This window comes from Numenius arquata, chromosome 5, assembly GCF_964106895.1.
Source record: "Numenius arquata chromosome 5, bNumArq3.hap1.1, whole genome shotgun sequence".
Lineage (NCBI taxonomy): Eukaryota > Metazoa > Chordata > Aves > Charadriiformes > Scolopacidae > Numenius > Numenius arquata.
Window position 1 is genome coordinate 38044978 of NC_133580.1, and position 27433 is coordinate 38072410.

The window sequence follows — 27433 nt, forward strand, 5'->3', positions numbered from 1 at the left end:
GTAACCTGGCACAGAGGAGCTGCTTTGCCCACTCCCCAAACAAACATGCAGGCAAGGGTGATGTACAGCCCCTTGCTTCCAGCAGGAAACAGAATTTTTAATTGGGGACAATGTGAGTTTGAGAGAGGTTTAAAGGGTTCTGGCCAAAACCCTGAGGAAACCAGCTAGAAAGTTTTTCAAGTTTGCAAGCTGTTCATTGTGGTTCCTCTGGGATCTCTGCTTGGAAGGGGAAGATCCTTTGGGTTTCTCTTGGGGTCTGACAAGCTGCTGTCTGGCAGGTCACAGCTCCAGCCAAAACATCTGGCAGTGGTTCTCAGGGACCTATAGGCACCTGGTGGCAGAGGGGAACTGGGTGTCTGCACTGCTGAGGAGTGGCAAGGAAGCTATGCTGAATGCTTGTATTAACACCTTAGGAAACTGTGATTAAAGTCTGATCAGTGAGTGAAACTCCATCTGTGCCATCTGGTTGTCTGTCTCGCACAGGTTTACAACTACAAGATTATTTAGTGGTGCAATTTACAAGCAGGGACCAGTTTAGAAATAAGAGTGTCAAACCTTTTGTTTAAGTTGAAATCAAAGTCCCTATATATAAAAACTTTAAAACTTAAATAGACCAAAGAATGACTCTATTTATAATTATATATTAAAAATTCAGAATATTTTGGAATGACATTGACCATATTTCTTCAAATAATATAATGAATTAAAAGTACCTTGGGTTGGCAATTGATTCTTTTTCTTCTTCTCTGACAGTAGGCAAACATTCACAGTCAGCTGAAAAAGGGTAAGAAACAAGAATACAGTTACTCTTGGCAGTTCTACATTTATTTCAAAATTGCACCAACTTTTATCATACAGTCTCTCTAGAATGTAAAACTGCACATACTCTTCTGCACCCTTTTATCTGTAAAATCTGCATGGCCCCCACAGCAGAAACGTTACGTGTTTTAAATCCTCCTTCCCTTTGATAGGTGTTGTCATAATTTCTTTATATATATTTCAGTTGTTTATGTACACCTATACAAATGAAATACTTTTAAGGACTGTTTCCTATGAACTGCTATAGGAAGGACTATTTGTTAACCTTCCACTGCTTATAGTTGCACCTATGCTTCATAGTCCAGCTTGAAAACCCATACATAAACTATTTACTTCCTTCTGTCCACAGAATTTAAAAAAATATTTTACAGCACAATTTCCCGGTGTACTATACACACTGTCTCTATTTCTCTGCTGTTGCTTAGCACATGTTTTCTGCTAGAGCTTACGGACCATGAAGGTCAAAACCCCATCATGTGGAGCACTGTGCTAACGCAAAGAAATGCTCCAAAGAGTTTTATGTCCTGAAAAACAAAGCATCCCTAGGAGGTCAGGCAAATGAGCCATTTGGACATAAGGCAAGAGAGCAGGAATGAAAAAAATATCAGGGCTTCAGCATTTCCTAGCCAGTGAAAAGCTGTTAGCAGTTCAAAATCAGGCCTTGGTTAATTCACATCTTACCCAAGACCTGCATTTTTTGAGGAGATCCTTGAAGAGCTCTTAGAGATTTTGATCGGGAGATTTCAGTTGGGAGGAAAATGGGGGAAAAAATACAAGACACTTAGAAGTACCTAAGAAGGAGCTGAAGATGCTGCTGGCAATAGTTAGTGCAGGTACTAATTGCTCTATGGGCTGATGACTTGCAAGAGAGGATGTAGATGGTGAACGGTGCTGGCAGCAAAGAGCAGTGTTTCATGCAGTAGAGGTGGTAAGCGAGGAAAAGGACACAAATAGGGGAGGGATGTATTCATAGGATCCCCGCAGCAATTCTAAGTGGTGGTCTTAACTATCAGTAAACGCATATTTCTTCTCCAAAAGCACAATATGGAGCAGAGAACTGTAGAAACTCCGAAGACTGGAAAGACTAGATGCATCAGAGAAACTAGTATTTCACATTAAAAATCTGTATTTAAAAATATAAATGCCATTCACAGCTATATGTGTGTTTAATAGAAGTGTCTACTGGAAACTCAAAACATTTATGATATTCCATCATATGTTAAAAATAAGCTCCCACACAAACTAAAATACTCCTCTGAACAATTCTACCCCTGACATTTGTGCTGCTATTTTTGTAGCAGGGAGTCAAGCACACAACTGAAAACGTTGAGAAAAGCAGCGAAACTGCCTCACACTCATTTTCTACACGTGGTATTTACATCAGCTAGAAAGAGAGGGATGATGGATTAGAGGGGTTACCGTGTACCGTTTTTGTTCATACTGTTCATCCATTTATCAAGCTCTTCCATTTCTATTTCCATAACAGAGGGTGTGTCTTCTTCAAAAATAGGACTTGAGAGGAGGGAGGGAAGAAAAAAAAAAAAAGGCATTACACAAAATGCTTAATTCAAACAACTCACAATGCAGTAATTTTAGAATCTTTCATAATTCCAGACACATGTATAAACTCTGGAAAGCCATCTTAGCCTAGTAATCTGAGAAGATGTCAGCCTACTGGGTGTGAATGAAACGGCTGCAAACTGATGCGAAGGAAAGGCAGCGAGATGCTGGACCTGGGCAGAGGTAGGGCTGGCTGGGACATCACATGCTGAGGGACTCAAATGGTGCAGTCTGGGGTATGCCAGTGCACAGGACCACTGCAGCTATTTGAGAACTGTCCTTACTGTAAATAGAAAACTGAAAAATAAAATAGTTTGCCCTGCTGGAACACATGCAAAAGTCCCATTGCTCCAGTGATAAAAGCAGAGGGCCTAAAGTTTCATCCTAGCTGTGACTGACATCGGCAGTGACTTCAAAAGGAAGGTCATGAGTAGAGTAATTCCACATTTATTTAAGTGCCTCTGTTTAGCTTCCCTTTGCTGATCAGTCCTGGAGTCACACGGTACAAAAATTACTTATAGCAAAACTCCCTTTTTTTCACCCTGTGAAACCAATTTAATAACTTCCAGCATTGATTAGCAAGATGGAGCTCGATAAAAGATAACAATAAAAATTATCATTCTGGTAAGAGCCACGCAGCTTTTGGCTTGTTTTCCCAGCAGGTAAGACATTGGTTCCAGGGCAGCTGGGCGAGCCTTTCTGCCTCACCTCAGAGTGAGAAGACAAACTTGAAAAACAGGGGAGCGAGACACAGAGCTTATTCTGAATAGTAAAAGCTTGTGATGAGCCTGGGAACTGATCCCCTTTGCTTATGGGGCGCCTTGCACATCCTGTGGTGTCTTGTGGCTGGTGGACCTGGGGGTGCCCAGAGCAGGCGTAGGGGTGGCTGTGGGCAGTGGGTGCCTGTGGGGCAGCGCTCGCCTCAGCCACCGTAACTCCTGTTCTCCTGCTCTAGTCTTACACTTTCAGCTAGATAGTGAAGTCACACTTTAGCCACCTCTAGAGATAGTTAACTGGAGCAACTGATGGCAAAAGGTAATGGTGTTCAGTGTACAGTTAAATTAAAACAGGTGGTAAAAGAGCCAAAAATCATAATATCCTGTTAAAGTATAATAAAAATAATAAAAGTGATGTTCATAAACTTTACCTTTTCACATTTTCACTTCCCAGCTCATCTGGAAAAGACAAAAGTTGGTGTTCATTGTTCTGCTCTTTGTATATACAGGGTCCAGACTGCAAGCAAGCCTTCAATAGGGTCACGTAAAACAGATTGCATTTTCAAAAGGCATAATAGTTAACTTGTAGATGAAAGACAAAACATTTATTCCTCTTCGTAATTTTCAGAGGAACTCATTATTTTTAATCTTGACCACACTAAAAGCAGCTCATTATTAGCTCAGCCGTGCTGGGAGGGAACTGACTGTTAGCGCCGTGGTGGGCAGGACACAGCAGATGCACGCTTCCCTGAGCAAAACAGATGTTGTGAGAGCAATGGCATCCCGAAAAGGAACTACTGCTGCAAAAAAATTGTTTACTCGGAGCATCGGGACATTTTGTTGCAGACTCCACGCAGGCAATCCGGCTCTGCCTGGAGACTCTGGGAGCCGCTCATGGAGAGAAGGGGGGAATGGACTTGCATGGCAGATTAAGTCTCAGTTAGGCAAATGAAGCTGAACTAGCCAAATGTCAAAAGGGATCCAAAACTAGTTATGACCCCAAGACAAAGTAAAGATGGGGGAAAAAGAAAATGTAACAGCCGTTATTAAAAAAAATAATCTTGCCCCCAAGGAATCAAGTGGCTGAAAAGCCTCAGCCCTCAAAACAGAATGAAGAACCACATTTACGTTTCACATTGTATACCATCTTAAATCAGCTTATTTTTAACACAGTGTCACCCATGGGTGCTGACACTTGTTCCAGCACATTCCCTGACTGCAGAGTCACCCCAGGATCACAGAGCCTGGGGCTGCCCAAAATCCCAGCTCCAAGCAACAGGCACAGGGCAAGAGATCCCAGGCTTGTGCTCCTGCAAGGCACCACAGTTCCCCTCCCTCTGAACGGTGTATCAGCATTTCAGGTCATCCAGAAATAGGCGGGTAACTAGGTGCCTGGTTGTGAATTCAGAGTTTGCTGTGAGGGTGACCTGGTGATAAGGCAGGTGCAGCCTAAAAATTCCTTGGAAAATGGACTTAAAATCTATGTTGAACATTTGTCACTGTCTGCAGGCTGAGGAGTTTACAGCTGCACTCTTGTTCTGTAGAGACACCAATACAACCATTTCAGGACTCCACTTGCCAACTGCCTGGTTCTAATATGACACCTCAGTTTGTTTTCTGTGGCTTGACACTCCAAGTTACCAATTTCTTTGCTAATAGATCAAGTTACCTTCCTGAAGCACTGCTCTCCCTATTGCAGCACCCAGGCAGCCTGACTATTGGATTCCTAGCTCATTTACTGAGATATCTTCATAGCTGCCACCACTCTACAGGATCCCTTGAAAGTGTTCCTTAAAATGGTTTTGCTTGTTCTTATTCTATTGAAGTTTTGAGCAGCTTTACCTTGTGGGCAGTATATGCAACAGAATCATTGAATTCACCTTGCATGAAGTTATTAAGCATAAAGAGAGAATAAGCATTTGCAGCCACATGGCTACATCCATATGCCGTTCCCGGCACTGCCAGGAGCCAGAGCTCAGTGTGGTGGCTCCCATGGGTGTGCTGCAAGAGCAGGAGGTGCCAAGAAGCCAAACAAGCTCCCACCCAAGGAGAGCTGCGTGCCCAGATACCACTGGACAGGGGTGGATCCCTTTCCCAGCTGTCAAACGTGCAACTACAACCAGAGAAGTACATCCTAAATGTGGCATCCTAGGCCTCCGAAAAAAGTTTTGTCCATGTCAAGTACATCCTAAAAATATCCTTCTGATGAGCAAGAATACAAATTTACCTTGCTTAGACTTTTTCCTTTTATGATGTATTACAAAAAATATGATGACAAAAATCAGCAGGACCAGCAGCACGATGGGAACAACGTATATCAAAATAGACTGTTCTGCTGCTTCGATGCTGTCCTGATTGCCCACGACATTCAATTCAGTACTTGAAGTACTTTTTGTTTCGAAGCTGCTTTCAGTAGCACTTGCAGTGGAAGGTACTGGCTTGTGGTCATCCCCAGTTGAAGAATGCGTAGTAGGAGGAGTCATTACTGTAACGGTGGATAATATCGGCAATCCATCTCCTGAACCATCATTTTCAGAGCCTGCCAAATATATGGGGACAACTTAACATTTTGTGGGTTACATTGGTATTATCAGTGAGTCAAAGCATACAGCTTTAATATTTACTTTTCATTTGACATCTTAAAAAGACCCCAGGAAATGCCCCATACACGCAAGTTTGAAGTCCCAGGCATCAGATGTAAAATTACATCACAAATTTGTCACAAAATCTTACCAGTCAGTCCTGACCACGTCCTTCAGCTGGCTTTTACTGGGACACGTCATCATGCGCGGTCTGTCTGCATGCAGCGGTCTTGCACAAACAGATTTTTTTTATCCTGCAGGTTGGCAACCGGTCTCACTCTCACATAAAAGTCCTCTGCTTCTCAGTAAACCACACCATCCTGCTTTGCTCCTCAGCCTTGGTGCGTACAGCTGCACCCTCTCTCACCCCACCCCTTACCCAAGGAGTTAGTAATTCCTCCAGGGAGACTATTATCCCTGATTCACCAATTCCGGCTCACTCATCTCCCTGTTTCTGTACCTTTCTCAAATGTGTTAAATTTGTTTCACTGTGGAAAACAGAACTGGTGAAAGGAAGTCTGAGGCCTGCAGAAGCTGCTGACTTTCACTTCTGCGTGGACTAGCAGAGGTAGTAACAACGCAGGGACTTTAGTCAATACAAATGCACTTACCTGCTCCTCCGTCTGAATCTGCAGGCTGTACAAAGGAGCGTTACAGTAAAGAGTCAGTGCTGAGTGTTCTTCACAAATGTTAGGATTGGGGGTTTTGAAGCTTGATTTGGGTTTAGGGTTCATTTAGCAAATACTTTGCAAGAAAAGTGGCTAAATTTGGCTGTACTGGTAATAGTGAAACAAACTTTTCTTTTTTTTTTTAGGTTAATTAAGAGTCTATGTTGACTGTCGTGGAGTTTAAAGCTTAACAGAAGTACAGCAAATTCTGGGCTCATACTGTATTCCATATCAAAGCGAAAAATTCTGTTGTAGCCAAAGATGCAGAAATCAGTCCCTAGAGAAATTACACTAGCATGTTTCAGAATGCAAACCCTTCAATAATTTTCTTAGCATGACACTAAATGATGACTTTTTGTGTTATCTGTCCTTTCAGATACAATGCTGGCATGGTGCAGCTCTCATTTTATGCAATAAAGCAGGGCAAGATTTCATGACTTTTTACAAAGACGTGTTTCTCCCTGTTCTTGTAAAGTGCTGGGCAGCCACAGTTTCCACTACAGTTAGCAAGAGCTTAAGGTTTTCAGCACCTCAGTGCTGGCATTTTGAATCTCACAGGACTGAAACCAGAAGTACTTAGCATTTTAAATGCTTTTGTAAACACATTAATCTTCATAATGGCCCTGAGAGATGAGCAGTTATCATCCCATTTTACAAATGAGAAATCAGAAGGACAGGGATGCTGTTCTTCCCAGGGACACCAAGTGAGAAAGGAAAACTGGGATTAGAGCGCTATCTTTTGCCTAATCCACTCTGCAGCATCTCCTCTCCTGTCAGATTTGTCTTGAAGAGGAGATAAGTATCTCGTGAGACTGTATTCCAGGAAAGCTAATTTCAAATGAATGAAATTATTTGAGTGTGACAGCAGTGATTTATCTAGATTTTTATTCTGCACTTATCACTCAGGCACCTGATTGTTTCATCCTTTCCTAAAAACTAGGAAAGAATTTTAATACTTAATAAATAATACCTAATACTTGAATGTAGTATTTAATACTGCAAAGCACACCAGAATCTTTCACCACAATATGGCAATGAAAATGTTAGCTTGCCTGTGGGAAAGCACTTCATATCCATAATCTGTCACTTTCTTCTGTATCTAGTATTTCAGCCAAGAGCAAAACACGAGCTCTGCCTCCCCTGCAGGTAATGACCTCTTTATGCGTGTGCTCCTCCACCCGTCCCCGTGATCTGCTGCCTGTCCTTAATCCTATTGCAGAGGACGGGAGGGAGAGTTCCACTCCCTTATTAGTTTGGCCACTTGACTTTTCTTTCCCGAGGTAGCTTATAGTCCCTGGGGCCCGCTGCTGCTCCATTTCGATTGCCGCGAGAGGTATCGCTAGAGACATCCGCACCGCAGACTGCAGTGTGATGGACTGCACTGCTGGCAGAGCTGCTGGACCACCGCAGCCTCACTGAACCGCATCGATGACCTTGCTTTGTTTTCTTCCTCTAGCCATCGCCCTTGAAACCCCTCATCTGCCACATCTGATATATTGACAAGGACAAGCCCGTTGCTTAGAACAGTACAAATGGGAAAGGGTGCGGGGAAGATACCTGATTTCTCATTTACTCTTAGAGCTAAGATGGATTTTTCAAATGTCTAAAGCCTGGTGTGACTTTAAAGCAAAAGCAACCAGTCACACCTCATTAACTGTGGGGCTAAACTTTCAGCGGCAGCGTACGCTGTGCTTGATTTCCGAGAGAGAGACTTCAGTGTCTCTGCTACTTTTTATTTGCCTGTTTTTGAGCTATGAATCACATTTCAAATAATCTGTCTCTGTGTGAAATAAAATTACCTTTTCTAGTCTCCAAGCAGAGAAAATGGCAAATTGTGGGGAGTGACCTTGCTGCCACATATTTTTGTTCACTTTGCATAATTCCAGGGACAAAACAGCATCTCTTCTGTGAACACCATTTTCTCTTACAGAGATCTTTTCTCCAAGTCATCTAAATACGTCTTTCAGCAGAAGGGCAGCCAATTGCACAATGTTCTTGGAAGGACATTGCTCTTATTTCCTGTGTTTCACCTGCTGCCTCTACACATTTCCCTTCAGCATTTCTGCCCGTCACCTCTGAGGACCAGAGCTCGGACCCACAGAATGCCTTCCCTACCTGTCACACAGGGGCTGCTCTCGCTCTTGGGCCACCCACACATCACATTTTTTAGGCCACAAGAAAATCACCAGCTGCACCTAGGTGGGCCTGGTGGCTTGCACCAAGGAAGGATTTGTACCTCCAGCCCAGCAGGGAGGGATGGATTCAGGCCTCCAGGTGCAGGCACAGCGCTCGCCGCCGCCAGCTGCCCGGGCCACATGAGACCCACGTGGTTGGCCCTGAGGTAGACGTTGTTTTTCATAATGTTTCAGTTTAAAGTGCTCAAAATAGCATGCGGGCTGTGCTGCAGCCAGCCCAAATGGCTGTTTTGTAGGGTGAACAAAAGCTGGATGTTGTAGGGTTTGGAGCAGGGCAGGATAGCATCTGAAAGTCAGAGATTTTGTGAGATGCTATTCAAACATTTTCTCCATGCCTGGAGGGAGCCAGATTTGCGATGGTCATTCATATCATGAACTGTCTTGTCAGCTGTGCTTGTGTTTCGTCTTGCAGAGATCATAGAATAGTTTGGCTTGGAAGGGACTTTTAAAGGTCATCTAGTCCAAACCCCCTACAATGAGCAGGGACATCTTCAACTAGATCAGGTTGCTCAAAGCCCCATCCAACATGACATTGAACATTTCCAGGGATGGGGCATCTACCACCTCTCTGGGCAACCTATGCCAGTGTTTCACCACCCTCACTGTAAAAAATTCCTTCCTTATATCTAGGCAAAATCTACCCTTCTTTACCTAAAAACCATTGCCCCCTGTCCTATCACAACAGGCCCTGCTAAAAAGTTTGTCCCTACTTTCCTGTAGGCCCCCTTTAGGTATTGAAAGGCCTCAATAATATCTCCCTGGAGCCTTCTCTTCTCCAGGATGAACAACCCCAATTCTCTCAGCCTGTCGTCACAGGAGAGATGTTCCATCTCTCTGATCATTTTTGTGGCCCTCCTCTGGATTTGCTCCAATGGGTCCATGTCTCTCCTGTGCTAAGGGCTCCAGAGCTGGATGCAGTACTCCCGTGTGGGGTCTCACCAGAGCGGAGCAGAAGGGCAGAATCACCTCCCTCAACCTGCTAGCCACGCTTCTTTTGATGCATCCCAGGATACGGTTGGCCTTCTGGACTGGGGGTGCACTTTGTCAGCTCACGTCCAGCTTTTCATCCAACAGTACCCCCTACTCCTGCTCAGCAGGCCTGCTCTCAACTCCTTCATCCCTCAGCCTGTATTGATACCAGGGGTTGCCCCAACCCAGGTGCAGGACCCTGCACTTGGCCTTGTTGAACCTCAGGAGGTTCACTCCCTCTGAAAAGGAGTCTGACCATAATATAACGTACATTCAGGATGAAAAACCAAGGCCAATGGAGTGAAACAAGGAGCAAGACACATATGACCATGTAGATATCTCTTGACTTTACAGAGCACACACCCCTCCTCTTGCTGAGCTCAGCCTTGTGCTTTTGGCCACAGTCTGACATCTGTACTTGGCTGTCTACACATCTCAGCCAAGGAGCAGGTGCTCACACAACTGCATCCGCTTCAGGTTTGACTGGACAGCCTGGGGCATGAGTGCTGGCAACTTCTCCCCACGTGGAGGGATGTGGATGGGCCACATCTTCATGTTATGGGCCACGCCACAGCTTCAGCGCAGCCTTTATTACCACTTTCCATGCTTTCAAGAGCAGAAGCGAGAGTGGCTGTCATGCTGCTGCGTCCCACCTTGATGGGGAGCTGGGCATAGCTGGAACTGGATGCTAAAAAGCTGAAGCTGGAAGCTAAGAAGTCCTCAGGTTCCTACCATTGAGATATTAGAGGATCTAGTTCTCAGGGGACCAAAATGCCTGAGCAAGCACCAGCAGCGGCTCAATAAAGGTTCCATTATGAATTACAAAAAGGCTATGTCCCTGTACGCAGATACCATGGTATAAGGTATTATTCAGTATTTTCTACTTTAAAAATATGCTCAGATTACTGATGGACTTTGTGTGAGTTTTGGAGCCTTTCAAGGGAGACAGTGGGAGTTGAAGATACTGAGCAGCTTTACAGACTAGAGTCCAAAAAACCGCATCTCAGACAAACAACCAACATTTCTGTTGTTGCAGCATTTCTTCCTCTGAGGCTTGTGCTATAGCACTCGGAGGTGGCGATATGAGCTTCTTGATGAAGTAAGTGGGCAAACAGGTTTCTGATTTCAGTTGGATGCGAGGCAAAGGAAAATAGCCAGCAGTCAGCACATTTGGTTCTGCTGTAAATCATCAGTCTCCCTGCTGCCTTCTCATCAGACCCGCGGATTGGGGGTCTCTGAAGGGAATTTTTCAAACTACACTACAGTACCTACTTACGGAGGAAAAAAGAACGAGACAGAGGAAGAGCAATAGCTAAGTCAGTGGGATAGTCAAGCTTATTAATTTGAAAGGGAATTTATTTCTCCAAACATTCCTATAAGGTATAAAAATGCAGTGAAAGGAAGGCTCATGAGAGGGTGACAAAACAAGAACAGGCTGTAAAGCCGTGCACACTGGAGTCAAGTTACCACATCCTACATCACTCCGTTCCATACACACATTCCTTCTGGTGGTATAGTCATACAGCTCCACGTGGTCCGTATGATCCTCTCTCCTATTGCTTGACTCATCCCTGTTCTGTTCCTCTCCCTGCGTTTCATGTTGCTGTAAGAAGGGCCGTTCCTTGCCATGGCCAGGGCTTGCCCGGCTGCCTGTTGCAGCAGGTCCCGCCTGTCAGTCTGGCTAGAAGAGGAATCCTCACAAGCCTGCAGGCTAGCTGTCAGGCACACACGCTCTTCTGATGAGGGAGCAGAAACATTTCAGGATGGCTAATCTGCAGACAAGATCCTATTAAAATGGGGTGCTTAGAAAGTGTTATCTAGGTATAACCTGAAAGAGGAAACAACTGTTTAAGTTCATTTCTAGCCAATGGAAACTGCTTTCTCCTCGCTGTGCTTCCATCCAGTGTTAACTGCCAGTGTTGCAAATTCAGTCACGCATCTTAGAATCAAACTGTGAACCTGTAGTCTCATTTCTTACCCCCAGTACTAAAGGTTTTCTGTAATTTATGCATTTAGTTGCATCTACTTAATCTCGTGGCCTTCCAGCTCTGCATCAGGGATATCTGTGTGACCTCACTGTGATGCGAATCTCTTGGTGTTCCTTGCTCTCAGGAGGACCCTGAAATTAAAGATGTAAAAGCTCCAGAGGCTCTCCAACTGTCTCTTCAGGGAACACAGACTGGGGTCACTGGCTGAAATTTAGTATACAATCTTGCTGATGTAAAGGAGAGATTTTCTGAAATGCCCCTGAAGCACTTGAATAAAACACAGTGGAAGTTTGTGTGTGTGGATGAAAGGGATGAATAGGAGTAAATATGTACCAGGAACTGATGTATTCAGTAGAAAGGGTTTTTCATCTGCTTTTTAGGAGGCTGCACTTTGGAAAGAGAGGATGTAGCAAATCCTCGTTTCCTATATCGCTGCTTTGCTAGAAAATTTTAACAGGCAACTGTTTGATGGGTTTGATGTTTGATTGATTGGTTCAAACGCATTCCTGAGTTCATTACTCTAGGGGGGAACAGGTCAAAAATATCACTCCCTTAGAGACCTTGGCTTTGTAGGGGACTTCACCTATAAGGCACTTCTCTGCGTAAGAGAGAGGTTACGCCTGTTCTTATGGCACAAGCTGCTAAGTATCTGGATCTTTGATAGGAATGTTTCTTTGAATGGCAGCTCAAAACAATAGCGCAGAGACACAGCCAAAATAAAGCACTATCTGCTCTTCCACTTAACAACCTTTCCCTGCTCCTCTCCTTCACATGTTTTCTTGCTCCCCCATCAGACCACTTATGCTGCAATTTTCCATGTGTTTCACCGAGCACGGAGGGAGATGCCGTACCCTTGGAAATGCCCATAGGGTCACAGCCTTTTCCTATAAGCTGCAGTAAGGGCCTTAATACTTGTTCCTAGGGTCAGCACACACCTAGGTAGGTCTTTAGGGCTGCTACGACGCTGAGCAGCAACGACCATCACCCAGGGCAGCAGCATCCACTGCTGGCCCTCAGCAGGTCATCAGCAGGGCTTTCTGCCTGCATAAAGCAAAGGGATGAGCAATGGGAAGGGGACTGGTGCAAACCCTGATGTCCCCTCCGTGTGGAGCCGGGAGAGGGCCTGCACCCACGGCTGAGACCTCAGGCATGCTCTTAGAGCTACCGGCTTAGAGTAATTGTAGCATAGCTGGGAGAAAACCGTCTGTTAATCATAATCCCAATGGCAAGGCTAGGGTTTTACAAGGCTCCAACAAGGTATGGGAACAGAACTTGTAAAGGCTTCAATCTGTCTATGCTGCAAGATTTAATCATACTCCTATCACCTATTTGGTAAGTGGTTTCTAGACAGTAGAGGTGAGACCTGGGAGATCTGCAAGAGCTTCTGCTCCCCTTCTCCAGCAGATCTCTTTAAAGGTGAGGACTGTGTCTGGGACTGGAGGAAAAAGGCAAAAAACTCCTTTAAAGGTTCTGCCTTGTTGATCTGTGAGCAAGCAGAGGTGGGAGCAAAGGATGTCTCCAGCTGGCTGCCCTCAACAGGGGGGTCCTGACCCACCAGTGCCTGTGAGGTATATAAGCCTCTACATAAACTCTTCCCCCTCCAGCTCAATTTCTCCCCCAAGGTCCAAATTCACAGCTCCCTCCTTCCCTCCCACCCTTGCAGTCAGAGTAAGCCCCAGGTATATTTTGGGGCTGCTTACGCAAGCAAAAGCCACCTTTGTGTGGGGAGCAAGGGTCCCTGCTCTTCTCTGGGCGGGTGCTCTCCTCCCTTTCCCCCGGCAGCTGAGGACTGGCTCAGGAGAGCTGGGGCTGATGGTGGTTGGGGAGAGCTCTGGCACAACTGACTCACTCCCATGGAGGGACCCTTCCTAAGTCAAACAGAATTTAAAAGTGGACCTACCGGAAGGAAGCTGCTAAAGGCAGTGGGGAGTAGGTGGGGGCACTTGGTGTGTGACATCTGCCCGGTGCTTTGTGCAGCCCTTTAATGCCCATTGTAAAGAAGGGCAGGAGGGCCAAGCCGTGGGCTGGGGGAGTTGGGGACTAAGGCATCCCTCCGCCCTTTGGAGATGGTGATGAAATGCCAGCGGCCGGTACACTGCAAGTGAGCCGAGGAGGCTGGAGCCTGGTCACTCTGCGTTGCTCGTGTTGTGCCCCTCTGTTTCCCTGGGACCTCTGTTTAGCTTTGTCCATGGTGGGATTTTTTCCTCTGACCACTTTGATTCTGAGCTACGTTCAGCGCTCGCAGCATATTTTCTCAATGTGTCTGTAATGCAGCAGGGCTGCAGTAATGCAGACAAGACCAAACCATTTCATACCTTGCTTAGCTCACTATTACAGCTAAACAAGACTGCTAACTGTGAGCAGCTCGGCAGCGCACCAGGAGCCCAGGTTTAGACCCTGCTTATACTACTGATTTTCAGGGAAAAAACACCCGTATCAAGCCACCTATTTCACCAATGCATTTTAAAACTGTGATAGAAGAAGTCCAGTGACAGCTGAGAGTGACCATCCTCTCTCCCTGCTTTCTGGAGAGCTCCAGTGGCAGCAAGCACTTCTTGTCCATACTGAGGCACTTGGGCAGTGATTTGTTTGACACTGACAGGCATATAAGCACCGCCTGACAAGGTTTTACTAAAAAAACTGCCTGTCTTGTGCAGTCATTGGCTGCCAAAATGCCAGTGGAACAAACTACCCCCAGTAAATGGGTGAGAGCTTCTGCAACGACACCCCAGCGCTTCAGCATTTTGTCACAAGCAGCTTTTCTACTTGTGGTTCTTCCCTTCAGGTCAGGACCTAAATCCATGGTGCCGACCACTTTGTTCTGCAGCCGAGAATTCAAAATATTTGTCTCTGGAACTGGCTGCTCTTTTGTTAAACCGGTTTCAGTGCACCAGGACTACGGAAATCAGCAGTCAGCTTTTGAATGGAAGCGGTGCTCCATCTTTAACTTTACTATTAAACGCTGATAGTATGGGTGTGGGGTTAAAAAAGTACAACAAATAATTAAAATTAGAGCCAAAATGCCTGTCAGGCCAGCATGGAAGCTCTGGTTCCCTATGCACCTGAAATTTAGGAATTGTAGGATTCGGTTGCTGCTATTTGGGGTTAGGTCTAAGGAAACAAAGTCAAAACTTTGAAAAAGACAGGCAGCTGAAAACAGAGAGGGTAAGCACAGCTAAAAGAAGGGGAGAGCAAGTCCCCACAGATCTTCCCCTAGCGCTCGGTTTGGAGGGTGTTGCCCTCCGACTCGGTCCCATTGCTGCAGGCACAAAACGCGGTCCCACCTCGGGAGGCAAAAAAGGGGCTTTCTTACTCACTGTTTTCGGCAGATCCCCTGGCCAGCGAGAGGACAGAAAGCAGGGTGACGAGGTTAGGCTTTGGCATGCTGCCTCGGCGGCGCTCCCACCCGAGGGGCACTCGGGCCGGCTCCTGCTTCACCCGAACATTGACGTTTCCTGTTTCCTGCCGGGGTGCATCTGAGTCGCATTTCTGCAGGAGATGGACTCTCTTTGATGGGTTTTAGGAAGTGATGTAATTCCGTCTGGGCCTGTCAAGCGAGCAATGATTGCAAAAGAAAGAAGTAAAAAAAAAAAAAACAAAAAAAAAGTTGCTCTTCAAGCACTAACTCGGCTGAAGCACCTTTATGCTGCAGGTGAGTGAGCTCCTACGCTCCTCTGCTTTTTTGACTCCTGACTTTACTACCATCCACCTACATCTACACACAGTGTCATGGGATGAACATCACACAAATAAAATCACAAAAGACCATTGACGTGTGTTAGCAGGGAGGTTTTAGGTTGCTTTTCAGGGTGGTTAAGCAGGCAGATTTCAATTGTACCTCCCCTCCCACCTCAGTTTTCGAGCTGTAATTTTCACCCCAGCATGGTGGGACACTGTGCATTTGTGATCCCAAAAGGCAACCCCCAAGCAGGGCAGTCTCCAGCAATTGGGAAAAGTGGCTGGTTCACTTGGCAGCTTGTAACTGAGTACTCTGGGCTGGTTTGAGCCAGGAGAGGGGAAAAAGCAGAAAACCACATCATTTTTTGTGAGGAGCAGGTGGCTTAGCTGGAAAGCACTTAGTCACCAGTGTGACAATGGCTGCAGATGCAGGGGATGGAAAGTCTCAAGCTCCACCAGGATGCAGTGCCTGGTGTGGGGGTCCCTGGTGCCACAGTTGATGGAGGTGGCGAGAGGGCAGGTAACTCCTGCCTCCCTTTCTCCATCCTCCCGATTTTTGCTCCCCCCTGCTGGTCTCTGGCTGGGGGGACAGACCACCGGGCATGACTGTGCTCCACCACGCTGCTCTGCCCTCTGCACCCACCACCCTACCACCACCCGCTCATTCAGAAACACGTGAGGGTTCAGCAGGGGCTTCCACGTATCGCCTGTTGCTGGATTAGAGCAACGGAGGAGCTCAACATTAAACCCAACATTTTCAATCATCTTGCTATATGGGGTGGGCCAAGCCAGGGCTCAGAATTTGGACCTGGGTCTAAACCATGCCTGTCCCCAAGCAAGGAGTGGGTGAGGTTGGACCATAGGTTTGGTTTGTTCCACTCTACAAATAAGTAGTAGGTCTGAAATGTATCCCTCTGTGTCCAGGAGAGTCTGCATCCCAGATTTTACTCTGGAGCATCCCAGGTTTGAGCCATTTTAAATACTTGCTTAAAATTTTCCGGTAATAGACTGAGCAGAAGAGAGGTATGCTGCATGTGTAGCAGCTTCATGGTACTCCCCCTAGACATTAGTCTGTGTCAAAATCTGACTTATTCTGAATTATTTGAAGCTGGCAATGGTCAATCTTTCTGTTCAGATTGGTGAGAGCTGCTGAAGTGGCCAATTGTTGCTCTTCTTCTGCAGCTAATAATTTCTCTTAACACTGATGCTTTTATAGGTCATCAGTTATAGTATCTTAGTTTGAGTAGCTGAGAAATAGGTCAGTGATTCATTTAATGACCAACTTGTTAATAGATTTAAAACAGTTGAGTGGCTTAGTTAACTATAAATCTGAAATGGTTGCCTAGTATTGGCAATGTGTGCTTATGCACTTTATAAAACAGTGGGGAAAAAATAGCAAACCAAAGTTACAACATTGCAGCTGCAAGAAGATAAAGAGGAACTCCGAGTTATGAAATGACTGACTAATTAAATATTTCTAGGAGATATTCTTTCATATGATATCATGGTCATACATGATAATACTTACCAGACAGAAGTGTTAGAGGTGAGACTTGTGACTGCTTTTGAGATTTCCTCGTTAAAGAATTACAGAAGTTCCAACTATTAGTAATATTGTCTAATTGATATAGATACTTTCAATTATGAAAGTACTATTGAGGCTACTCAGGCATCTCCTATGCGCTCAGAAATGCCGTGGCTTTGTCTAGTCTGGCAATGGGAAAACCAATAATCGGCCACTGGGGCAGCAGGGGCGAGGACCATCTGTGTTTTTATAAGCATAGACTCAGGCCCTAAGGCTATTACTATTGTCCAGCCTCAGCTTTTCTGTAGCTTTAATCAATAGCAGGCAAAGTCATGCTCTTTTAACAGTATTTTTATCTGTCATTTATTTAATGCATAAAGGATGTATTATCCTGCTTGCCATTTCTTCCTCATCTTCTTCCCAAGTTTGGCACTCTCAGTCTTTCCAATATCCCATGGGCTGCAAACATTTTCTCTCAGTTTGTCCTTCTCCCCGTTTTTAACTGGTTTGCCCCATTCTGTAGAATTAGCCCAACTCACTCATCCCTTACTAAAACATAAACCTAGATAGAAAGACCGGAATGGAAAAGAGGAAGGGACTTGTTATTTTTGCTTTGTATCTTTGCTGCATTTTATCTCCTATCTCCAATGTAAAAGACTATATCCTTTCCTCTTTTCCCTTCCAATCTGTCTCTATAGGTTGTATCATTTCCCACTCGGACTCCCATCAACTGCTTTTGACACACGTTCAGCTAACAACTCATTGCTGCCCCTTGAGACCAAGATAGCTGCCCACTGGTGTGTACCCAATTAATGACTTCTAAGGCAAATTAAGGAAACGTGACTTCATGCCACAATACATTTTAATTAAGACTTTAGGGTGAAACAAAGTCAGCTTGGCACGCGTTTGACTATTCTAATTTAAAAAAAAAAAAATTATAGAGAAAGAGGAATGAGATATTTTGGATGCTGATGAATCTGACTGTCATGGAAGGGCAGTAACCTTGGTCCATCCCTACCAGTGCCATGATCGTGCTCCCCCTGAAACACCCCCAGCACAGTCCCTGTTGGCTGTGTAGGAAGTGGGGTTAGTACCTTCACCTCAGTCACCGTGTTCAGTAGCATACTTCTCTTTTCACAGCAGAAATACAGAAACCAAAAGCTATAGTGACGACCTTGCTACAAAACAAACTTGTGCATTTGGAAACCCAAGTGGCTTCAGTCACAGATGATTTTGGTAAGAGGGGTAGATTGTATCTGATCATTTCATAGGCCTTAGTGTATTCACTAGGATCCACAACGCACCTTAGCAAAAAGAAATGTCTTTTTGCAGGTGAGACAACTAAGTTTCCTGTGTGCTTTCAGTGTATATTACCCAGTTGGAAACATCTGTGCATGCTTTCAGTACTGTTTCATTGACTTTTATGTTATAAAGGGTATTTCTGACTGCCTAGCTAGGCTGTTTGCTAATGTTCTTCCCTAATCAGAGAAAGGTTTGCATCACTGGGATTACAGGATGTCATCAGTGTGACATTTTCAGAAAAACAGAAACGTTTTGTAACACTGCAGCAACTTGACTCATGCTCTTCTCGTTCCTTTTTCCTATGAAAACTCCAACACAACAACAACAACAGCAGCTAAACTTTTGAGAGTGATGGAGCAAGCTGCTGGTTAGTTATAGGTCTTATAAACTCCTGCTAGTGCAGCTTGTCTGCCACAGCTGTCAGCCGCTCAGCCGCCTGCTCTGAAGTGCAGGCAGGGGCTAGTGCCAGTCAAGTTCTGCTAGTCCCTTAATGACTTACTTATTTCTGCCTCTGACATATGTTGGGAAAGGACAGATAAAATTTTCCCACAAGTCACCGTGAAAGAACGGGAAATTGCACTGTATTGCAATTCACTGCAACATTAAAAAAAAAAAAAAAAGAATATCCCCAAAGCAAAGGAGGGTTTGCAAAGCCCACAGGGATCTTCTCAAGCCAGCCTGAGTGCCAGCTGCACCAGTGCTTCTGTGGGCTGCAGAGATAAGTAACAGTTGCAGAATCAAGGCTAAAATCCACAGCATCCTTGTGTAGAAACCTCATGTGGACCAGGAACCACATCCGCGGTTGCACTTTTTTCAGAGCAAGCTTTGCCTGGGTGAGTTGCAGAAGCTCTCTCTCCAGTAAACTCTCTCAATTCTGGATTATATGAAAAGACAAGCTAGATTTTATTTCAGCTGCAGCAGTGCTCAAGAAAAAGATTTATACCTTTCTGAAACCAGTGCCACCAGTATAAATTAGAACAATGTTTCAAACAATGAAATATTGGCTCTAACTGGATATCATAACTAAATAATATAATAACTATAATAAATAAAATTAGAGTGGTAACAAAAGCATAAAAACAAGTATCTGCCAGTTTTAAGTACCTCTCTGCTTAACTGGGCTTGTAAATTTCTGCTTTCCTTTATTGTCTTGTTCCTTATTTTCTTCCTTACGCACAACACAGGCCATTAAATCATGGCTATAATATTTTTTTTGAAACTTCGATAGGAACAGAAAGAAAATACAAAACTTTACTTGAAAATATCCAGATGTTTTTATATAAGTTTCCTTTAACAAAATGAAAAATGGATTCCAAGTCCCTTACCACTGAAATCTAGGTGAGACTCCATATGATGTATCTTTGTCTCAATGCAGGCTGGATAAAGGTGGGATGAACCCCCCAAAGTAAAGCTTCAGGGTTTGTTTTGGGGAAAGCCTGTGCTTATCTCAGTGCTACCAGCTTCACATTCCCTTCGGTGGCTAAATAATAAGGGCTCTGTCCCAACTTTGCAAGGCCTGAATGCTCCCGAGCTCCAGCAGTGGCTGTACACCCCCACTGCCACCCTCTTCTGGCCCTAAAACCCTCTGTTTTAACATGGAAAACCTCAGCAGTTGGGCCAGGAGGCTGTGCTCCACTTTATTTTAAAACTATGCAAAGCATCCTCGTGAGACATGAAGCGTCAGAGAAGCAGCCAAGGTCTGCCTGATGCAATTCCGAGAATCGAGTTTTCAGACACTTTTATTAATTCTGACAATACTGCTATTGTGACAGAAATCTACAGTTTATTAATCTCTTCTGTTTGGATCCTTCAAGGCCAGTGATGAAATGAAACTGAAATAAAATGCATCAACTTTTAAAAGGGCTCGGGTCAGTTTCCTGATCTTTTACGTACAAATAAATCAGGGTTTCACTTCTTTGCAGAGCAGCACAGGGAATTATTAGTTAAAAGTTTGTCTCACTCTTTGAAAATAATTATGTAAATGATGCATTACAATGCTTAGGGTCTAGGGTGGAATTAGAGACTGAATGATTTAAATATAAATTTTCTGCAGGGTTGCAATGTGTCCCAAAGACCTCTGGTATAAACAATCCAAGATAAACTAATTCAAGGAATAAGTGGTTCATCCTGCAATTCTGTTGGCAGGAGAGCATCCCCTTCCACTCCCCACCAGAGGTTTGGGAAGACGCCTGACCAGACCTGGACTGCAAAACTCGTGTTTCATGTGTATGGATGTAATAAGCTACGTCTTGTGCTCAAACGCCTGTTCAGAACAGGAGGTGACTGCAGTCTCCAGTATCAGGAATAAAGTCGTCTTGTGTGGAAACGACTGGGCAGGCACAGGAGGGGAGCAGACCTCGCAGTACAGACAGATACAGGACAGAGAATACAATTGTAACGCTCAAAAGAGTATCCGTGCAATTTGGAAAAACACTTCAGAGAATGGAAATTCTCTGTGACTGCTGCCGGGAGCAAGAGAAGAAACACTGCCTGGGTGTCCGGCACAAGGATCAGAGCTTTGTCTGGCCACAGGCTTTCATGTGCCAGCTCAGCTTGTAGGTGCGCAGACAGAAACTTAAATGGGGAAAAAGCCGTCGGGCGGTGAATTATCTTTACCTGAAACACCACTACCGCATGTCTTACACGGAGGTGCCTACTCATAAGCTGTCACTTTCAAGTCAGCGTTAGCTTAAGATTTGTCTTGAAAAACCCCACAGTGCTCTGTAGAAATTGAAACATTTTTTTCTTAAAGAGATAATAAAAAGCGAGATTGATGAAATAAAGGATTGAAAAAACAAACATAGATCTGCCTCGTGTATTGCTTGGTGAATTTAGTAAAATGAAGAGTAGAGAAACAAGGTACTTGAGGGAAAGTAAACCAGATTTTTTTAAACCCTTCTTATTTTTATTTCTTGGGTGCTTCAACTGACTGAAAGTTATTTTCTTGGCTGTGAACAATTCATAAGAAGAGAATAAAGTCTGAAAAGCACATTCTTCCAGTAATACTCTACCATAAAAAACCACACCAGCACATAACGTGAGTACTAAGATTTTTCCAGCCCCACCTTAAGTATCTGAAGATAAACTTTGATGTCCTAAAATAATGCTGCTTAAATGTTGCTTGATACTTTTTTAGACTGTGGCAGCTCTCATTTGATCCTCCCATCTAAGCCTCCCTTTCTCTGTTCTTGAATTAAAACGTTCTCTACTTTCTCCTTTGCATATTTTCACTGTAATTACTGAACTTTACTTCACAAATAGCTAATATAGAGTCCAGACTAAAAAGAAACATTAAAGATGAGCTTTTTTAAAGCTACTTAGATACCTAAAGCTGCAAATAAGCATTAACTACTTACAGGAGTATGGATATCTGATCTGGGGCAAGTTTGGTTCCTACACACTTTGAAAAAGTGTGTTTTCCTAGTTGGTCATTTAAATACCTTTAAAGGATCTGACCCAAGTGCCCAGTTCTAGTCTAGCGTTATGAGCCACCCTTTAAAATCATGGAGGCTCCAGTCCTGCTTTTGTCCAGCTCTCCAGAAGTTGTGCACATATTTAATCATGTAAATAGTCCCAGTGGAATCAAAGCAACGGCGTCTGACTGAAAACAAGACAGATATTAAAGGAAAAAAGTGTGATAGGCTGTCGAGAGATTGTATTTATAATGTGTATACCAGCAAGAGGCTAAATTAAGGCTGTGTGGATGGCTTTCAGCCTGCGTTTCAAGTATATGCCTTTTTAACTTCAGGTCCCTATACAGAAAAGTGTTGATGCTCCTGAAGGCATTTTTGCCCACTCTTCTATGCCAGTGGAAACAAGGACTGAAGCAATGAAGCATAGGTGTTTTTTTTAAAATGGACCTGAGCATATTTTTGAACCTAATTTAAGAAAAAAAAAAGGCAAATAAAGTATTTTCTATGGCACTATATTGTCAATACTGGTTTGACCATCACAGGTGCTATATGTGATACGTACCTTCATCATTGTGATGGTATGAAGCACACGAATTGCTAACTCTGTGAGTTTTTTACAGTCTTTGCAATGCCATGGACACTATTTTAGGAATTTGTAAACTTCTGCATGGTATCTGAAATCATTCAGATGCCATGCTGAAACCTGGAAAGTCACATGCCAGCACTCTCCTTTTCAGTAGGCAATGTGAGCAGTATCTTGCTTACAATTCTTATTTCTCTGAAAACGGTGCCCTGACCCAACACATGGTGTATTTAATCCCTGACCTTCATGCAGGTCTTCATGCAGCTGATAATATTTTTTTTTCTGATACTTTACTCATCCAAAATACTGTAAGTCACAACCCAGGGAGGGATATGCTGCGTGGAGTTATGGCAGAAAGCACCTCCTCTCAGCACCTGGTGTTTAAATCTTTCAGTTCAGTGTAGCCAACTGTAGTGCTGCAAGACTACCTGGGGAAAAGAAATTCAGAGATTTTGCCTTGTGTCTTTTCTGCTACTTTATTTTTGTTTCTTTCTCTCCGAGATATGCCTTTCTTCGTTCCTCATGAGAAACTATGGTGGTTTATTACATAGTTAAAGTAAGTTTATGTGTTTATTCACTTCATTTAGTCTGAATGGCTCAATATTTAAGTCGCAATCTAGCTGTCATTCAGTGAAAACTTACAAATTTGATTAAGTTGCGCAAGTGCTGAGTTTACCAAGATGTCACTTGATGAAACCTCATGAATTTGTATAAATTATAGAAACATTGAGTTTGCCAAAATACAAGCAGCTGCCTATGTCCCTTTCCTCCTGCTTGAGTCTGGCATGGGAGGAAATCCTTCCCAAACAGCTGGTTTAGATGTGCTGTAGCTCATTTTCAGGTACATCCATATTTTGATTGGTATCTGTGACAGCAGTGCAAGCTGGCATACCTTCACTAGATTATTTTTTTTTTTGCCTGCTGTAGAGAGCGGTGACAGTGAAATATACTTCAGTATGGGCTAGCAGTCCTAATAGCACTATTAAAGGTGCCAAATGATTCCATGATTCTATCCAAAGTGATACCCTTTGACTCCTACGGCTCCTTTTCCATGTACCTATCCATGCCACAGTCACACCTCTGTGCCAAAGTGTAGGTGCACCAAGTGTGGTGTGACGCGAGAAGTTCCTGGGTCTGACAGGCTGCTGCACGGCCTGTATGCTGCTCTCTGAAGATTGATCTACTGTCAGAAGGTACCATTTTTATATTTAGGCGTACCTTGCATACGAGGTAAGCAATATTAAAATTCTGCAAGAATTCGCCCAGCTACAGGCAGCTGCATCCAGAGTAGAAGAGGTCAATGCTAATGGCTGGCAATGACAACCATGATGGAAAGAATCATAGATATGTTCCTATAGGAAATACAGGCTTCCTAGAAGCTAATTTATAATTCCTCTGTTAATCCATTTTGATTCTGACTACCTAATTGTGAAGTTTTATGTCTCCTACCATGTCTGCAAAGGTTAATCCACACACAGTTTGAGCCCACAACCCCCTTGAAGGTCAGTAAGGGCAGATCTCTGCCTGGTATAAATTCTTATAATTGTATCTCCACATGGAGAGAGGAACGTGGAGTTCATTTGAGCTCTACACCTCATTCTTTTCCCGTTAGAGCTGGAAATGCTTTTAGAGAATGCAAATATCTGGAACTCAAAAAAAGCAAAAAGATGCCTGCCAAATATAGGAACTATATTTAAAGCCTGTAAATCAGGCGGGTGGATGGCACGGAACTATCTCAGGTTTCTGAACCTGGGCACTGATCAGATCAGGCAGGCGGCTGACAGGGAATTTTTAATCTCCAAGGAGCTGGAATGGCAGACAGGAAGGAGAGTGCAGGATGAATGATGAAAAGCAAACCAGTACCTGCATTTCTGCTTTCTGAAGATGTAATCTCACAAATATGTGCCTTGCCTGAGGAGTCGGCATCCTAAGTAAGGGGCTGGCTCAACCCACTTGGGAGGCAGAGCAGCAGTTACACCTCCCGCTGGCTGGAGCATAAGGGCTGTTTTCCATACGTTGCAGCATTTCCTCCTCATTCCTGCAGACTAACACGCTGGCAAACACCAGCAGAGCTCCCCACAAAGAAGGCCATTCAAAATGATCACGCTACCTGCTGTGAGACTGCACCAGTGCAAGCCACTGGGTTCTCCCCTCTGTGAGATGAGGTGAGAAGATGAAGAAATCTGAAAGAAGTTTTAAATTCATAAAACTTCCTAATCCCCATTCTAAATAATCCCTTAGGAAGCTTACATTAATGTAAATTTCATATAATCTCATTGCCCAGGATGATATCTGTCATCCCAGTATTAGTCCTCGACAGATCAACACTGGCACTTAACTAGGAATACAGGTTTGCAGCTGCACACGTGCATTAAGGCTGGCTATAGATAATGGTGAAGGTATTGTTAGGGAATCATCAAGTCCAGCTATTTTCCTAAAGCCTCTCGGTTGCTATTTAACCATGAATATTTAAGATGCAATCGTGAGATGGTTTCTAACCATCCAAGCACTTAGTTTGCCAAATGCTCTCCTGTTAGCAGTAATGGGCAAGTTGCTGGCATTAAATTAGATTTTGACAAATCTTTGAAAGTGCTGTCTGATTTTGAGGGCTGTGCAGGTGGCCCCTTGAAGTACTGCTGCTAACTCCACATGGGCTGAGTAAAGGCCAGGTAAGAACATGAGACATAAAAACCTACAAGCTTCATTGTGCATTTACTTCACCTTTACCTTCTGTAGTTCTGGTTTCTGCTGCTAACTTCTACACCCTACAAGGGCATGAATCACGACATTGCCAAACCAGCAAGAAAATCTCAGGTCTTAAATCTCTTTCAGTTCATAAGAGAATTTCCTTTGCTTTTTGAAAAAAAAAGGGTTGGTAATGGGGTGTGTAGGGAAAGTCCTTCTGATGGGATGTAGAAAGATCCTTTATAGTCAATCAAAAAGCGGAGCCGAGAGCCTGTAGCTCTGTCTGCCTGTACTTGTCTTTTCCGTCTTGCTGTTGCATGTCTACAGCGTCTGCCACGTCTGCTCCTGCTTCTCCACAGACGCTCGCCATATATGCACTGAGTCTGGTCACCCTCAGCTCTCACAGGGAATTGAGGGCCTATCTCTGCTAGCATTTGAATTGTAATGTTTGTCTGTGCCACGTGTTGCATGTACATGCACCACTCTTCGCCACATTTTCTCAGCGCTGCAAAGTTGATATCCATCAAGCTAGCTTTTCAAAAACGTTCAGTAGTTGTTGGGAACTGCGCCTAATAAGTACCTCTTGAACTCAGAGATCCCAAGTCCATATGACAAAGTGTCTCTCAGTAACTTTTGAAATCCCATGCCAATTTTCAAGCTCATCTGACTCTTCCTGCAACTTCTAGACTATACAGAAATACTGCTCTTACACAGAAACGCGGTTTCAGCCTTGCTTTGTCTCTCGGCAAACTTATATTTGCTTATTGAATGTAGATGAGCCCTGGGCAGTGCAGGGACAGACGGTTTACATAGATCATGTCTCCTTAGCTCTGCAAAAAAAACCCTGTGTCAATTAATTTTGAAGTCTAGCTGAATTATGGGTGGCCATTTCTTGCCATCCTAAATTCAAACATCCCGTGGTGTTATCTCTCGTATTAATTTTTGTGACTTATTTGTGTATGGATGTGGACTTTCAGAGGACTCTGAATATTGGTTGTGATTAAAAAGTTCTGCTTAACCTGAGTTACAAGTTCTCCTAAAGTTCCTGCAGGGGATTCTCAATGGACCAGGACCTCGCCTTTTAACTCCTCCTTTTTTATGATCTACCTGCTTTTCTCCATGATCTCAGGCCTTATGGGCTGGCTACAAAGCCAAACAAGGAATAAATATCACAGAATCACAGAATCTTCTAGGTTGGAAGGGACCTTCAAGATCATCTTGTCCAACCATCAACCTAACTGACAAAAATAAACACCCACAAAACAACAAAATGCAACACCATCACTAAACCATGTCTCCCAGCACCACGTCAACCTGTCTTTTGAACACTTCCAGGGATGGTGCCTCAACCACCTCCCTGGGCAGCCCATTCCAATGTCTGATAACCCTTTCAGTGAAAAAATTTTTCCTAATATCCAGCCTGAACCTCCCCTGGCTCAACTTGAGGCTGTTTCCTCCAGTCCTGTCACCCGTGACTTGGGAGAAGAGACCGATCCCCGCCTCTCTACACCCTCCTTTCAGGTAGTTGTAGAATATCTGGAAATTCACAAAAAAATATTGAAACAGGAAAAATCAGAGTGAAAATAAACAACAAAAAATGTAAATTTAAATAAAAACCTTGGTAGAAACTAGTTAAGGTCTGACCCGGCTTTCAACTGATTTATTTTATGCAACATTGTAACACAGTTAGCTATGTAAACAAATAGCCCCAAACTCACTCCCAAAATCTGTGCAGATTTTGTCTGTGGGTTTATTTTTTTTACAACCTTAAAAATTAATCAAATTAATGCTGGTGATCAGGAGTGCAAAAGAAAGGCTCAAGCAAAGGAAAGACTTGAAAGTGCTAGGAATAAAGAAGGGGAGAAAACAAAATGCAAAAAGGCAAATTTAGGGAAAATAACATACTTCTAATTAATACACAGTCTTTGATCTAAGGGTATCATGAAGACACATCAAGTAAAGTAGAAAGTAAAAAAAACCTGTCTGTCTCCAGAAAGAGTTAAATACTTTGGTTTGGAGAAGAGAAATAGACATTGAATCATGAAAGGAGGAAAAGGAAGTTTGAAATGTAGTCTAAACATTAGATGGGGCCCGTAAAAGAGGAGGGAAGAAAGATCCAAAGAGCTGAGGTTAAGGGTATGATATTTAGAAATGGAAAAGTAAAAGTGAACTGTGGCAAAGATGCTATAGAGGCAGATAAGGGTAAGAGATGAGAGACAAAAGGGAATGGTTCAGATGAAGATACTAAATGTCAAATTGAGAATCTCAAAAGTACAGATCAGAAGGGACCACTGACAGAGGGAAAAAATGGAGACACCTGAAAGGAGAGAAAGATTATATGTTTTATTACCAATTCTCTCAGACACGCTGGGCGACTGCAGGAAAAAGCACCACTCACCCTCCTCCACAAAAAGAAAAGACAAAAAGAAATAAGGACATACTAAATGTTCCTGGCTAAATGAAGCAAGGGTTTGGGAAGGCCACTAAATACAGCAATGGAGAAATTAGGGCCTGAGGTCACGAGCATGTGTACCAAGAGGGTGACACTAGCTGATACATGAGATGATTCAAAAATACCACCCGCAAAAGATAATATTAGAAATAGGGAGAGTAAGGAGAAAAGCAGCATGCCAGAAGGTGGTGCCAATGACCCTAACATTAGCACTACAATTAGCAGGATATCAATGAATATAAAATGATAGAAGGCAATGGATGAAAAAAAAAGGTGGAAGAGGAAAGAAATACCATTT

At 43.8% G+C, this 27433-nt stretch overlaps 1 protein-coding gene across 1 annotated transcript; it reads right to left on the minus strand.

The window, feature by feature from the left end:
* Nucleotides 1-409: 409 nt before the first annotated feature.
* TMEM154 (transmembrane protein 154) lies at nucleotides 410-14881 on the minus strand. Its single transcript, XM_074147579.1, has 6 exons — nucleotides 14815-14881; nucleotides 5323-5634; nucleotides 3527-3554; nucleotides 2246-2331; nucleotides 714-774; nucleotides 410-491 (listed from the first exon to the last, which is right to left on the minus strand). The coding sequence occupies exons 1-6, from the start codon at nucleotides 14879-14881 to the stop codon at nucleotides 410-412; spliced, it is 636 nt and encodes a 211-aa protein (XP_074003680.1).
* Between the last annotated feature and the right edge of the window lie 12552 nt (nucleotides 14882-27433).